Source organism: Melospiza melodia, chromosome 12, assembly GCF_035770615.1.
Source record: "Melospiza melodia melodia isolate bMelMel2 chromosome 12, bMelMel2.pri, whole genome shotgun sequence".
NCBI lineage: Eukaryota > Metazoa > Chordata > Aves > Passeriformes > Passerellidae > Melospiza > Melospiza melodia.
In genome coordinates this window covers 27,910,428-27,926,495 of record NC_086205.1, presented here as the reverse complement: position 1 = coordinate 27,926,495, position 16,068 = coordinate 27,910,428, and the positions used below count along the sequence as shown (strand labels likewise).

The 16,068-nt window shown below is 50.8% G+C and overlaps 1 protein-coding gene across 20 annotated transcripts in view; it reads left to right on the top strand.

The window, feature by feature from the left end:
- The window catches only part of MBNL1 (muscleblind like splicing regulator 1), a 65,157-nt gene that overhangs the window by 27,282 nt on the left and 21,807 nt on the right, over nt 1–16,068 (top strand). For all 20 annotated transcript variants that reach the window (XM_063167480.1, XM_063167468.1, XM_063167469.1 and 17 more), the window contains one exon: nt 15,299–15,469. In XM_063167480.1, coding sequence (XP_063023550.1) covers nt 15,401–15,469 — 69 coding nt within the window. In that variant the 5' untranslated portion in view covers nt 15,299–15,400. The remainder of the gene's footprint in view (nt 1–15,298; nt 15,470–16,068) is intronic.

Sequence of the window (16,068 nt, the reverse complement as noted above, 5' to 3'; positions counted from 1 at the left end):
AATTCCAGGCTTACATCAAGACAAATGGTTGTGAGATTGAGATTTAAATTTGAAAGAGAGGAATTGCAAAGTATGGAAATTGTCCCACATGTGCCCACTGGAGCAGGAGCCAGCTGTCATAGACAGGGAGCTGTGAGGATGTGGAGGGTGGCTGGCTGCAGGGCCACCTCTGTTGGGGGGACATACCTGTGGGACCAGGAGGAGCAAACATTCCATTGGATCTGGGATGGAACAGGGCAGTTTGTGGTTGGGGCAGGTCATGGGCAGGAGTTGGCTCAGCCCTGGGGGACAGGGTCATTTGTGTGTGGACATGCTTGAAAACCCCAAAGCCAGGGCAGCTGCAGCTGTAGTAGGTAACTAGCACTTTGCAGGAGTAAAACTCGTTGTTTTCTGCTCGCTCTTTATCTTTAGACTGGGATTCAGTCTAAAATCCTGTAAGGTTCATTGCTGGTATTCGATACTGGGTGAGGAAGAGGTTGTGTTTTGTTAATTTGAGAGCATCTTTCCAGCTCTGTCTGTCTCAGGGAGAGGTTCTCACATTCCCCAGGAGCCCAGCAGGTTTTTAGGTGTGCAGTAGGCACCACAGCAGTGTCAGGAACAGCACAGGTTTGTTTTTTTTACTTGATTCTGTTATATAGGAACAAGAGTGTGCACATTTAACTGAAGTCTTTTGAAAAGAATAGGCCGAATGAAATGTTTTCTGGGTCTTTGGGGCTCGCTGTAAAGTGACATTGGTGAAGCAAATCCTGAGTGCAAAGGAAGAGCACACTTGGCAGTGTGTTTGTGCAGAATCCAGCAGGCAGCAGCACATTGTGCCATCAGAGACAGGCTGGGCTGCAGCTGCACGGGCTGATGGGGCTGCTGTCCCTGCCCCTTTCTCACAGTGCAGTCATGGTTTACAGCCTGCTGTAGGTGGGAAACTGTGCCTGCAATTCTGGTTGCTTTCTGCTTGTCGGGTGGATGATTTTTTCAGAAAATCATCTGCATTGACATACCATTGCTTGTCTGGTGCCCTGGTAAAATTTTCCCTGCAGTGAGCTGAGTCAGGAGACAGCCCAGATGTCTGCAGTGGCTGTAACCAAATAAAAATGCAGGTGAGCTGGGAAAGCCCCTGCCTGGGCAAACTGAAGGGTTAAAGAGTTCCCTTAGAGGAAACGGAAGAGTCAGTACTTTGTGTCTACTAGTTGTTATTTACTCCTGTTGTTGGCTGATTGCTGGCTGCACCTCCTGTCTGTGGAGCAGAGTGAGGTGCTTCCCTTGGGCTAGGCTTGCAAGGGATGGATGGATGGATGGATGGATGGATGGATGGATGGATGGATGGATGGATGGATGGATGGATGGATGGATGGATGGATGGATGGATGGATGGATATGGCAGCTTTAATTCCCAGTAAAGTACCTTAAAATGCAAAGCTCTGTTGACAGTGGAACACAAGGAATTGTTTCATAGTAAAAGAATTGATTTCTGATTTAAATTTCCAGGTGATAGTGGAGGGCTGTGGTGGGGTTGGCGAGTCCAGGGATCACCTCACCAGGCTGGGCATTTGCTGCAGAAGTGGTGGTGTGTGCACCTGCAGCTGGCAAAACAGACATGCAGCACAGAGTGAGCTCACTGCAGCCAGGACAGGGCTTGGGATTTTCTCCATGGCTGCACTGGGCAGGAGGAAATGGGATTTTTTATGAGAGTGGTAAAGGTGATTAAGTCTCTAAGTAGAAGAGAAGACAGGGCAGAAGAGAGAAAGAAATTAAAGGGAGGGACGGAAGAGAGACAAAAGGCTGAAGAGGTCAGATGCTGTTATAGCACCTGGCAATAACACAGGAGAGAGGGCTCTATGTGAGCAGATGGGAGGGGAAGGGGAAGCCAGAGCAAAGCACAACCCAGGGAGATCAGGAGATACCAGAGGGTGTAGTGTGCAGGCAGGCTCCAAGATTCCTTGACAAAATGTGTTTGTTCCCGACTTCTGCCAGCTTTTTGCAACAGGTCTTTTGCACCTAGTTCCAAACGTGGTTACTGGCGGGGTTAAATATATCTGAAGAGAAAAATAACACTTGCTGATGCATTTTTTTTTTTTTTTTTGTTCCTGTGGAGGAAAGCACACCTCTGTTTTGCCTTGTTGGAATCCTTTAGCATTTGGCTTCATTAAGTCCAGCACTGAAAATCAGAAGGGAAGTGAGATCTCCTGTCCGTGTTTAGTCCATTGGCTGAAGACACTGCTAATGTTTGTAACAATGTAAAGTATTTCTACACAGCATTTGTCACATATTTATGGTTTAGATGTTTCCGGTAAATTTAGATACCTAAGGAATTAGACACTGACAAAGTAGCAACACTGGAAGGTTGAAGTTATTTGTTATACTTGTCAGCTGTTGTGCTCTGGGCTACACACGCACTGTAGACTGTTTGTGTATGTGTGTGTGCTCATTGTATTTTATATATAATGTATGTCTGTGTGTATATGACTCCTCCAGGTTTTTTTCAGGCCGTGTGTTTTGTGTGTTGACTTTACCCAAAAAGGAGCATTCAGAAACTGCAAAGACCTTTTGTGAATTAAGAAGCTACTTTATGCTTAAAAATACTTAAAATCGTAGTTGCTAAAAATACACTCGTATTTAATATTTAAAATTTGGAAGGCATTGCTGGATTTTATCGTTGTCTGGAGTGCAGCCATGGGTCAGTTGTCCAGCACCATCTGTAGTTGTTCCATTCTTTCTTCTCTGTTCTGTTTAAATCACAAATAATTAAGTGTTTCTGAGTGACTGCTCAAGTTCTGTTTTGATCACCTGACAGATTACTTGGTTCAGCTTCTGCTCCTCAGTGTGGTGTAAAAGCTGTCTGAGCCCTGGCAGCTGCAGAGGCAGGGATTCCCAGAGGCTGTGGGGCCAGGGAAGAGCAGGATCAGCACATCTCCATGTCCCTGGAATGCTGGGCTTCTGAGCTCTTGGGCATGATGGTGGGCAAGGCTGTCACTGTCAGCTTGTGTCTTTGTAGGGAGGTTGTGGGGTACAAAGTTCTCATTTTCTATTTCACTACTTTGCTGTTTTACTACTTTTAGAGTGAGTCAGGTCTCAGATAAAAAAAGGTCATGGAAAAGAGAGGAGTTCAATATTTATTTCCTTTTAATACTCACAAACAAGTTGTTTCCTCTCATAGATCTAAGTGAAATATATTAAAAGAGAATTGAGGTTTTTGAAGAGCAAGCACCTGTAAGGCAGCCCTGCAACCCAGCCCCGAGGCTGATGCTCTCATCTCTGGAGCTTTGATTGTGCCTCACACATGCTGAACTTGGGGAAAAAGTGCTTCTGCAGTGAGATCATGATACGCCAGTCCTCCCTCTGAATGTTCCTGTTTGTTTCATCAGCTCAGTTGGCTCCCACACATGGAAAGTTTTTCATTTCCCACCAGCTATGTGGCTGAACACTTGAAGTGAGAGTGTTTGAGTCTTCAGGTCACACACACACACAGAGGATCTGCAGAGGTGGCATTTCCTGCAGCTCAGCGTGCGCACCAAGGCGGTGACACGGCTGAAATGTCCTGCAACGATATCAGACTGCCAGCAGCAGAAACCACAGGGTCATTTAGGGTGGAAAGCACCTCCAGGATCATCGAGTCCCAGACGTGCCCAATCCCCACCTTGTCCCCCAGCCCAGAGCGCTGAGTGCCACCTGCAGTCATTCCTTGGGCCCCTCCAGGGCTGGGGGCTCCATCGCCTCCTGGGCAGCCCCTGCCAAGGCCTGACCACCCTTTCTGTAAAGAAATTCTTCCTGGCAATGGTGCTTCCCACAGAAGGTCTGCATCTGTAAAACAGTGCTGCTCCTCTTTCCTTTTTGCCACGGGGCTGGGGTTTTGTGTGTTCCTCCTGCTGGGATGGGCCCGGGAGCCGAGCTGCCCTCGGGAGGAGCAGAGCCCTGCACAGCTCTGCTTTGGGACAGGACATGGCAGGTGAAAATAAACTATCAGAGGGAATTCTGACCGCAGAGCAGTGCTCGGCATGTTTTGTGGCTATTTAACTTCAGAAAAATAAATCCTGCCCCCTGTGTTTGTCACGGGTCCGTGTGCACTGACCTGCTCTGTTCACAGCGTGGCAAGGGCAGGTGGGTCTGCACCTCTGTGTTTCTGCATGCCCACCAGCTCTGCAAGGCCTTACAGACACTGAAAACACCTTTCTGCTCCTCTGGTGTCATTGTCACCTCTTTCTGAGCCTTTCTGAGCGTTTTTCTCCTCAGTGTGTGCCTGGCAGAGTTGAGCTTTTCAAGACTTTTGCATCAAATATTCACCCTGCATTTCTGAGCACACAGAGAATCTCACCTGGTCCTGCTCTATGTGAGTGTTTGTTCTAGCAAGGAGCTGCATTTTTAGAAGCAAAGCCTATGCAGAGGCTTTAACAGAGAGAGGCTGGAGAGCTCCTGAGAGCAAGCAGTGTTTCCTGGTAGCTGTAATTGTATTTGCACTGCACTGGTGCGGACAGAGCAGATAGATACTGTCTTTATTTGCACACTGCCTTACAGTAGGTCTTTGTTCTGTCGTTTTGCTGTCATTTTGTTTCATGTGGAAAGTGAGCAAGGCCAAACCTCTGGGGTAGAGGGTAGCAGGGGTGCAGAGTGTGTAGTTACAGCAGCACTGCCTGTTAAGAGATGCTTAAATGAGTGCACACATCCATCAGACAGCTTTGTCTTTGTGAAATATTGATCTGCAATATCAATGTTAAGAGGCCTGGAAAGCACTTAGTGCAGGAAATTATTCCTGAGCTGCATGAGAAAAAAACCTGTGACTGATATAGGGCCTGTTGAGCTCTGTGTCCCACCTTCCCCTCCTGAGCAGTGCGGTGCAGAGCTGAGCAAGGGATTCAGCATTGGTGTGGGCTGAAACTTCCAGTGTTGGTTGGTGCTTCCATGTGCAGTGTTAATGATTCCATGCGCAGTGTTAATGATTATTGGATCGTGTCGTGGGCATGTCAGGGGTGGGGCTGGACACTGCCCCGAGGGCAGGGAGGCTGCACCCTGCCCTGCCTGGTTATCCTGGGGATGGCTGAGCCCCCAGGTGAGAAATGCAGCGCCCACTGCTCGTGCCCTGCGTGCCCCTCTGTGCCCTGCCCTGCCTGGTTATCCTGGGGATGGCTGAGCCCCCAGGTGAGAAATTCAGCACGCACTGCTCGTGCCCTGCGTGCCCCTCTGTGCCCTGCGTGCCGCTCTGTGCCCTGCCCTGCCTGGTTATCCTGGGGATGGCTGAGCCCCCAGGTGAGAAATTCAGCACGCACTGCTCGTGCCCTGCGTGCCCCTCTGTGCCCTGCCCTGCTGGCTGCCGCAGGACACGGAGCTTCCTGCCCCTGCTGGGGTGTCCTCTGCTCCTGCTTGGTTTCCAGGGACCTGTTGAGTGCCTCAGGGCCGGGCTCGGTTTGTTTTTGTGACGGAAATGTGACAAGCGTGTCCCAGAGGCGCGGTGGAAGCGGTGCTGCATGTGAGCTGCGTGTGAGCTCCAGTGCTGCTGCAGCGGGGCCTCCAGCCCTGCCCCGGCTCCGGTGGTTCCCGCAGGGACTGCGGGGTGTTTATTTGGTTAGGAAGCCTTTACTGGGCCTCATGCACGCTTGCAAGGTAAAACAAACCTGATGTGTCACCCTTTGTTTACCCACGACACTTTCCCTTTCCTACTCTTGCTTGCTTCAATTTGTTCTTTGTTAAAGACTTTTAACTCTCTGTTTGCCTTCTAATGTTGAATGCATCAACATTTTTTGGTATCATTTTTTTTTGTCCCTGAAGTCTGAATTACTTAGATTGAGTCTCCCTGTATGAATTTTTGAACTATAAAGTTTTTTTATTTCTCTTCTGCTGTACCCTTTGTTATTTATATCTTTTTCTTTCCTCATTTGCCTAAGCAGTAAAAAACTGTTACTCAAGCTTGTCATCAGTTGGCCATGGTTTGGTGGCTTTCTTTATCTGGCTTCTGATTACTCCAAATTTGTCTTTTCTCTTGCCTCTGTGGATGATGTAGTAAAGTCTTGGGTTCGTGTTTTTCTAGTCCCTTTACTCAGTGCTGTTATCCCCTCATCAGTGACGGGCAGACCATATTTCAACAGTAATGGGTACTTTCCTTGCCATCAGGGAAATCTGATCTTCCTTTCAGCTTTCCTCCCCACTCCTGAGGCTTCTGCAAAGTGCCTCTGTGATTGAGTACCAGCTGGCCTGAGAGCCGCCAGACCCACGGTAATTCCATCACCAGCACAGTGTTCTCTGGGGGCTGTTGCTGGTGCTTTCTTGTCCACCCCAGACCAGTGTTCTCCATGCTGAGTTGGGGTGCTCTCCGTGCTGGGGAGGAGCTGGGTATGTGGGTTAAGGGGTCACAGATCCCCTGGGGGAGCCTGTGCAGGACCCTGCCCTGCTGTGTGTGTGCAGGGTTGGTGCAGCAGGGCACCCAGGACAGGACAGTGCCCAGGGCAGTGTGTCTGTGCCTGCCCTGCCTGTACAGGACCCTGCTGTGTGTGTGCAGGGCTGGTGCAGGAGGGCACCCAGGACAGGGCAGTGCCCAGGGCAGTGTGTCTGTGCCTGCCCTGCCTGTGCAGGACCCTGCCCTGCTATGTGTGTGCAGGGCTGGTGCAGCAGGGCACCCAGGACAGGGCAGTGCCCAGGGCAGTGTGTCCATGCCGCTCCTCTCCCAGCCCTCCCATCCATCCCGGTGTTCCGCTCCCCTCCGCCCCGCTCACATGCTCGCTTTTTTTGTCCAGAAGTGACTAAGCTTCCTGTTATTCCACTCTGTCAGTTTTTCCCCAATCCTGCTGTCGTGTTGGGCAATATTTACTTGCCAGCAGCTTCCTCTGCTGCTGTCCCACTCCGCTCTGTCCTGCTCCCACTTGCCTCTTAATTTGTTATTTGTGGCCCTCAGGGATGTTCACTTTCACTCTGTTGGGCTTATTTCCACTAAAGCCAGGATTTATAGAGAGCTGTGAACCCCAGGAGAACGTTACCTGGATGCTGCAGGAATGCACTTGGACTGTTTGGTCTGTGGACGGAGAGCTGCACCTTGGTTCACAATGTCAGCACACCTGGCACAGGTGCAGCCAGGGTGGCATTGCAGCGCTGTCCTGAGCTATCCCTGCCTGATGGGTGTGCACAGAGGAGTTGTTCCTGCCTCGTTGGAAGCCACAGGCACACTTTGATTTAGCAGGGCTTTCCTTTGGATGATGGGAGATCGAAGGAGCAGCTCGGGAGAGGTTTTCCCTCTGGAGCTCCGGGGCAGCCTGGAGGCATTGGCCGATGCCGGGGGAGGTGGAGGGTGACTCTCCTGTGTGCTGGGCACGGCTGGCAGGGTGGCAGTGGCTAAAGGCATCCCTCACGGACCTGTCCCAGCCCCTGTGCCCCAGGCAGGCTGGGGATGTCCCCACTCCAGCACCATGCCGGGCTGGCGCACCTGGCCCCACCACGTGCCTCCGCTGGGACCCGCAGCAGCCAACAGCCATGGCCACCCAGTACTCCTGGTGTAAAAATAACCCCTCAGGAGGAATAAACAAGCTATTTTTGTGTGTTAGGGCTGGCCGTGCAGAGCTGCCTCGGGGCCTTGCCCTGCGCTGCCACCGAGGGCTCATTCAGACATTCAGAGCAGCCTGAGGCGCTTCCCTTGGTGCTGGGAGGGTGGCATGGTGCCAGTGGCGCCTGGAGGTGTCCCTGTCCCCAGAGGGGCTGCTGGCTGCGGGCACTGCTGCTGTGTCACAGGGCAGGGCACAGCCCAGTGCCAGCTCCTCAGGGCCCCGGCAGCACGGCCGGGTCCTGCTGGAGCTGCTGCTGGCTCGGGTGCTGCTTGTGCCCAGGTACAATTAATTACATGGGATTGCAGCAGGTGGGGAGGGAAACTTGATCTGGAAGCAAATAGGGACAGGGCTGGTAGGAAATGAATAGTGCCTGGCACAGATTGGGTGTGAAAACTGACACATAAATGTCACAGCATGTAAAATAGTTTCTGATATGTAGAATTAAACTGCTCATGACCCTGAGGCTACAGCAGGGCTGGGTACACCAGGGAAAGAGCATCTCTCTTTTGTTTTACTCTTTTATGGCACTTTAGCACTACAACAAGTAGTAATTTTGATTGTTTTACTTTGCACGTGCTGAGTTCTGTCAGTTGCCAAATTCCAGGGTGACGTACCCATCAGGCTCCATGGGTTTTATGGTGGCGACACGTGCAGAAACAGAGGCCAAGGCTAACAATTCTATTTATGTGATAATTGTGATATGGTGGAGAGTAAAGGGAGAAGAGCTGTGTTTGGTCTGTCTTGCACATTTAAGGAAAGATGCAAGGCTAGTTTTCTGTCAGCCCAATATTTATCTTTTAATGATTGTTCTTTGATTTTCACTTCAAACCAGACAGTATGAGCTATTAAAAAAAAATAAAATTCAAAGTGACCAGGGGTACTTGATTACTAGGCAACAGAAGGGAAGAGGAAAGGTGTGGGACAGGAGGGTGCTTTGGGGTGGGAGGTGGTGGTCCCTGGCAGGGGGATGTGGCAGTGCCCTGGGGTGGGCACCACGGTGCTGGAGGCTGCTGCTGATCTGGGGGTGCCTTTGGGCACAAGGCTCGTGTGTTGCCCTCGTAGGTGAATGTGGCTGGGTTCATTAATTCCTCCTGATTTGCTGATTAAGGGTCTCCTTTCTGCCGCTGGTCCTGGCAAGCTGCGCTGACTGATTTTAAATGGTGTTTTGTAGGAAATCAATGTCTTGTCAAAAGTTCCCTCTTGTGGAAAACAGGTGGAATTTTTTCTTAGAAGTTGTTAAAGATTCCCTGATTTTGTTTTGGTTGGTTTTTTTTTTTTTTCCCAAAAGATAAATTCTTCTACTTTGTTTAGTTCCTAAAATTCTTGTTGGACAGTGGCAGTGCTTTCTGCCTTACTGACGTGCATTTGTGGGTTTGTCCTTTCAGTCACAGTGGGATTCTGGCTGGAAGAGGCATCCACTGGCCTGATGTGTCCTGTTACTGGAAGCTCTGGCTGGTTTTTCTTCCATTCCTGTGTGAACTTCTCGCATGCTTTGGGTTTGCAAGGCAGGGCAGCACTGGCCATTCCCCACATGCCTCCAGTCAGTGGCACTGTGGTGGTGACAGCCGTGAACCTTCACTGTCACACCTGTGGGTCACCCCATGCTGCTCCAAGGGGTTCAGTGTCCACTTTCACCTGCTCTGATGGACTTCAGTGCTCCCTCAGCCCCCCGTGGAAGTGTAGTGTTCAGTGGTGCAGTGACATCAGACTGCACTGCTCGGAGCTCCAGAGCCGTGAGGGTGATGTGCACCCTGCCTCCCCCAGCAGCCTGTCCTGGGTGCCAGGTGTGCTACATTGGCCTCTCTTTGCTTTTATTACTGACTAGACTGAATGGCCTTCATTTGTTTATCATGTAAGCCAACCGTACAGAAAAGCCAGAAGTGTGAAATTTTTGGTGGCCAGAGGCAGAACTTGGTGTCAGCTGCCAAAGGCAGCCTGTCAGTGGGCATGGCACCCACACAGGGGTGGGTCCCTGCTGCTCTGACAGGCTGAGGGCTCTGCCGTGCCCAAAGAGCTCTGTCCCAGCCCTGACAGCTCTCCCGGCTGCCTCCATGCCACTCTGGGTTATTTTGGCAGTACTGGAGGTGTGTGGTAATTAAGTAGAAAGGTTTGGATGTCATCAAGCAGTATGATTCCCTCTTAGGCGGTTTATTGTGTTGTAAAACGTCTCTTGCATGTGTCAATCAGGGACCTGGAGCTGTTTGCATTCCTGAAAATCAGGGCACCTCTCCATGGCGCTTTCAGGGATTTCAGGGGATGCCCTGCAGCCCCTGGCTTTGTTTTGTCAGGTGCCAGCAGCCCTCACAGAGCCAGCAGAGCGCGCGGCTCCGCGGAGGTTTGGGTTTGGCATTGCTGAAGGGAGTCAAGATCATTTCCCATGCTGCTCATTCAAACTTGGGTCCTTTGTACACTCTGGGGGAAAGTTCCTCACGCTGAGACAGCAGCTGTTGGCTTTTCCAGGTGCCAGCAGCCCCTGCTCCCCCTGTGCCATGAACCCGCTCTGTACCTGTGCACAGGTACCTGTGCCCCTGCCGTGCGCCTGGGCAGGGCTCGCTGTCTGCCTCCCACATTCTGAGAAAAGTGGCATCTTGGAGCAGGACTCAGGGGATTCATTTGAAATCTTACCTGCAAGCTTTGGCATTGATCCCCAGAACAGTTCCCATTTGAGGCTGACCTTGGTTTCAGAAAAAATGTTTTATTTATCTAAAAGGATAGGTGCAGGCAAATTTGTTCTTTGAGCAGAAATTCTTCTCTGTGAGGGTGGTGAGTCTGGCCTGACCCTGGCACAGGTGCCCAGAGCAGCTGTGGCTGCCCCTGGGTCCTTGGCAGTGCCCCAGGCCAGGCTGGACAGGGCTGGGAGCACCTGGGACAGTGGGAGGTGTCCCTGCCATGGCAGGGGGATTGGAACTGGGTGATCTTTAGGGTCACTTTCAACTCTAACAAGTCTGTGACTCTGTGGTGCTATGAAATTTCACGTTTAGAGCTTTTCCTCTCAGAGTGCTTCCTTTCACCTGTGCTTAGTTGTATACTCAAATCCTGGTTTGAAATGAAGTTTAATAAACTTCCCAAATTTCAGTCAGAATTTATCGTTCAACTTCACTTGAGTAAAATAATATTTTAATAATTACTTTCCCCAGTAGTGTTGGGGAATTAATTATTTTTCAGTCAATAATATATTTGCCTGACAAATGTATTCTAATAATGTTTAAATTGTACTGAAAACAGCATATCAAGGTACTGTACTTGCTAAAAATAAGGGAAAAATACAACTAAAATTATAACAAGAAAATCAGGAAAGGTATAATTCTTATATAAACTCTTGTAAATAAAAACCCCAAAGATGTGGGTGTGCTGGCATTTCAGGATTCATTTCCAGTGTCTGAAAATCCAGCAGTGATTTGCAGCTGTCAGGGTGCCCGGCTGGGGTCCCTGTGCAGCGGGTGCCCGTGATGGGCTCAGTCCTGGGCTCTGTGCAGAGCGACTGGCACAGTGGTGGGGCCTCACCCCTCTGCTGCTGCTCATTCGCTCTGTCTGCTCAGGGCACATTTCTGGTGAAGGCTCTGAGCAGTGCTCTGTGCCTGTCGAGTGCCTGTCAGGGATTACAGCTGTGAGCAGGATTTGGGTGACAGCAATCCCAGAACCTGCTCAGCGTGCCGCTGCTGTGCCCCCTTGCAGCTGGGCACCACGGGAACCTGCACTGGCAAACAGATTAAACCTGCCCTGTGTTGTACTGATCCAGACACAAAGTCACGTTCGCTCTCCTCTGGAGCCGTGGCTCCCTGCACGCCTGGGTGAGCGTGGCATGGATTAGCAGAGATTGCTCTGCAAGGATCTGGCAGCAGCACTGGCGCTTCAAGGAGCAGCTGGGGCTCTCCTGGGAAGGGCTCTGGTTCCCAGTGGTTCCCAATGGTTCCCGGTGGTGCTGGGAGCCCCGGGCTGCCCCTCAGGCTGGGGGAGGCTGCTCCTTCTGCACCTCTGGAAAAACCCAATTCCCTCATGTCCTGGAGTCCAGCACTGGCTGGGGACACGTGGAGGGGTGCTTGGAGGAAATGGAGTGTTGCTCCATCCCAGGCTGCAGAGTCTGTGTGTCCTGGGAGTGTCGGTATAAATACTGATGGATTGATATATACGTGTTGTCCGTGCACACATGGGGATATACAAACATTTGTAGTAATACCGAGATCAACCCCATATTGCATTGAATATTTACATAAATGTTAAAAACACATAAAATTTTAAATAGATAAATATAAATAAAAATTTTAAAAGTTAAAGAATTTATGTAAGTACTTGTATGTCCATATGTGGTTGATGCATTTGCTGATGCTGTTATGAAATGAGAACTGGGCTCACTTGGGGGTATCCCAGCAGCCCCCTTACCCCAGCTCAGGGTGGCTGGGCTGGACAGGTGCTCAGTTGATATCACTGTGGGTGCAAACAAAAGTGGCACAGGTGTGAATGTCCCCTTATCCCCATCCTCATGGCGCTGTTGTGGCACTGGGGATCATTCTGTGCTCCCTCGGGGCTGAGGAGGAGGAGGAGGGACCCACAGACAGCAGGAGCACAGGGAGGGTTTTGCTGCTGAGCTGGTGTCTTTCCTTCTGTTTGGTGTGCTGGCAGTCTGCTTGCTCTGTTTGCTTTTTTCTTTCTTTTTTTAAATCCTGTTGTATTTCATGGCAGTAGGACAGCTCCCGTAGGAGTGCTATTAGCTGTGCTAGCCAAATGATCCATTAGAGGGGTTGAGGCTTTTATGTGCAGGAATCACACACAAAGACGTCATTAAGCGGTCACTTTGGTGTGTTTTCACATGAAAGCATTCACTTTAAAAAGTGTCTGCAGAGCGCTGCCATCAGTGTCGTGTCCGCAGCAGCAGCCCTGGGGGAGCTGAGGGGGCTTCACTGGGGCGATGTCCTCACTTCTGTGCCCCGAGATGTGTGTTTGCCCCCAGCTGCCAGCTGGCATTCTGCTCGCTCCGAGAGTTGTTTGGGGGTGTCCAGACCCACAGCCCCCCATGGCAGGCTGTTGGGCTGTGGGCTGGGGGAGCTGCAGGGTCTGGGGGCGAGCACTGCCCCCATTGCCTGAACCAGCATCTGGGCACGGCGTGGGACCACTCTGGGCAGAGGGGCCCGTGGTCCCACTGCGTGCAGTGACCCTGCAGCAGGTGTTGGGCTTGTCTGCAGGCGGGCTGTGCATCAGCCTTGTGCATCAGCTCAGAGATGGCAGCCCTGCCTCTGGCTGGCCTCACAGGTGTCAGTCACTGACTCTTGGCTGCTCCAAGGCAGCCATGCAGCCCCGTGAGATATTGAAAACGTTTCTCTGAATGTGGCAGGCAGCCTCAACACAAAGCTCCTGCAAGCAGTTTATTTTTAAAAAGGAAACCATAGCTTACGTGGAGTTAAATGTTTTCCTGTAAAACCCCTGGGCGTCAGGATAAATAGTTTTCCCATTTTCAGGCAATAGTTGCTGGTACGTAGCAGCAGAATCCTCCTTGTCGGGTTCAAACGCGCCGGGCCACAGGGATTTGTGCTCCCTGATAGGGGGAGGTGTTTGTGTGTTTGCTTTGGACCAGAAGCGTTCCCTGAGCTCCAGCTGCACCGCTGAGCTGTGGCTGCTGCTTGTGCAGCTCTGGCATCCCCAGCGGGGCAGGCAGCCCCAGGCAGAGCCCCTGGCTGAGGGAACGCGCAGCTCCAGCAGCGGCGGTGGGTGCCACAGCACCCCCAGAGCACCCACACGGGTTTCAGTACTGAAAATTCTGTCAGTCATTAAGAGTGGTACAGTAGTGATGGGCTGGTGTGTGTTCATGCAGGGCCGGTGGGATGTGCAGCGCTCACTGGAGTCTCTGTTGGCCACAAGGAGATTTTTCTTTTGTCTTTAGGAGGTGGCCTGTTAAATGATACAGGGTTGTAGGTCTGACCATGAATGGCCACTTCAAATTACACAATCACAGACTCAGCCAGTAAAGGAGCTTGCAGTGTCAGAAGGGAATCCCAAGAAAGCTTTTCCATTATTAAATATACAATTGGCGTGTTTTCTGGAAGGAGATTATTATCATAGAAGTTGCACTTATATTCCTAACATATAGTGTGGGATGTTAAAAGCAGGGTGTGCCGTGCTGCCCAGAAAGCTGGTGGTGTGTGGAAGAGTCTGGTGGTGACCACACAGAAATGGGCACACTCCTGTTCACCTGTGTGCAGGTCTGAAAAACCCAGGTGTACTGTCATGATCCAACACACCTGTCAGAGGATCCAAGTCTTCTAGGAATACCCTGGATTTTCTGAATGTAGAATTTGGAAGTGATTTTTCCAAGGCGTGATTGGTCATTTTCTCTAGTCTGAGTTTGCCACGTTTTCCACAATTCTGTAAGTGTTCACCCAAAGTGCCTTGTGCTTTGTGGGGAGTGAAACCCTGGTGAGTAGCTGGGGATGCTTGTGCCCTGTGGGAAGGTGCCTGGGGACAGGTACCAGTTCCTGCTCCCCTGAAGGCAAGGTGAAAAGTCCTCCCAATGCAAGGCCTGCTCACCAGACCGTGCTGAGCCCTGTGCTGCACCTGATGAGGTGTCACAGGAGGCTGAGCACAGCAAGGTCAGGCACATCCTGCTCCCATCCGGAGCGGATGGCGTTTCTTCATTTCTGACTGTGAAAGTGAACTATACAGAGTGGGAAATAAATCTGTGCATTAAACACCAAAAAAAGAAATGGAGGGGCAGCATGCGATTAAAAGACTTACTGCTGCAAGGAGAGCAAAACAAACGTGTGCTTGCAGCCACACTTCCAGTAAGAGTGAGGAGTTAGTGTGGCACTGCAGCATCCCCTGCCACCTCTGAATTTACTCACTTATAGTATTCCCTTTGTAATGTTTGGAAGAGTTCAGAGCAGGTTCAGAGGGATGAAAATCTGCCTTGCCCTCTGCTGGTGCAGTCAGCAGGATGCAGTGATGGGGTAACTGGGAGCTGCTGGCTGCAGGGGCAGGGGATGAATGCTGCCTGTGTTCTGGGGAGAGCTGTGCCGCTGGTTTCCAGCCTGCAGCTTCCAGCTCCTGGGCGCTCTGTGGGTAAAGGTCTGTGGAATAAAAGTGAGACAAGAAACCCTGCTCCCAGACAGACGAGTCTGCACTTCTTCTGGGAAATTGGCTAAGATCTGTAAATTAAAAGAGATTGAAGGTTAAAGGTGTCCTGAGCTCCAGAGCTACATGCAAACAAGGAGGATGTAAGTGTTTTGATGGTAGCTGGTGATAGCAAAGCATAAGCACAATTTACCTGGGGCTGTGGTGTAATCTGGTAGTCTTTGAGTAGACAGCTTTCCTTAAAGACCATCTCCTAGGTGGATAGAGATGCTGGTGTCAGTGGGGAAGCAGTGAGGCTCCTTGTTTCCTGGGAGCCAGAGGACAATGCATTAGATCACAGGAATTATTTTTTATGGCTGTAAAGCATTTGAGTGTATGAAGTACATTAAGTGGTTGGGATGTACAACACGTACTGCCGGGCTCTGGATCTCATCCAGAGAGTTGTGGAACAGCCTAAACCCCAGCACTGAAGTGAGGACATTGAGTTTAGTCTGGATTTCAGAATCAGGTTGGTTAACTGCTCCTCTGATTCCAGCCACACATGTTGTAGTTCCATGTTACCCATTTAGCAGTAATTGGCTCTGACTTTTACATTGTGCTCATGTAAGGTCTCATTTTCCAGGTATCTGGTAAGTGTGTCTGCTTGTGTTTGCTTTAGCCCATGGCATAAGGAACAAAGATGCAGCTTCTAATCCTACTGTGTCCTTTCTCTCCTTCAGGGTCGATGTTCAAGGGAAAACTGCAAATATCTTCACCCACCACCACACTTAAAAACGCAGCTGGAGATCAATGGGCGCAATAACCTGATCCAGCAGAAGAACATGGCCATGCTGGCCCAGCAGATGCAGCTGGCCAATGCCATGATGCCCGGAGCCCCGCTGCAGCCCGTGGTAGGTGCACCCCAGGGTCCCCAGAGCTGGGCTGGGTGTGGCAGCACAGGCTGGCACGCCAGGGAAACCCCACAGAGCTCGGGAATGGGAGAGGAGCCCACTGAAACGCCCTCTGAAATGCCCTCTGAAATCACTGAAACTCCCCTCTGAAATCACTGAAACGCCCCTCTGAAATCACTGAAATGCCCCTCTGAAATCACTGAAACGCCCCTCTAAAATCACTGAAATGCCCCTCTGTATGTCTTGGTGTTGCTTAATTCTGCCTTGCCTGAAGTGATATTTTTAATTATTTCAGTAATCTTGGGTTCATTTATCTTTGGCAACTTTATTCTCAGAGTTTGGTAAGGGAGCGATCTGCATGAGATTTTCGTTTCCTTTGCAATATCATGTGCTCTAGGAAACTCCTGGCTCTGAGAGGATGCCCACTGGGTGTTTTCCCTTCACTCAAGGGAGCTGTCCCAGAGAATTGCTTGCTGGAATTGAGCTTTAGTTTAGGGGGAGCTCGGCTCAGCTTGGCCATGGCTGGTGCATCAGCAGTGTGAGCCCATCCAGCAGCAGAGAGCTCTGTGGCTCTGTGCCCTGGCCCAGCAGTGGCCGTG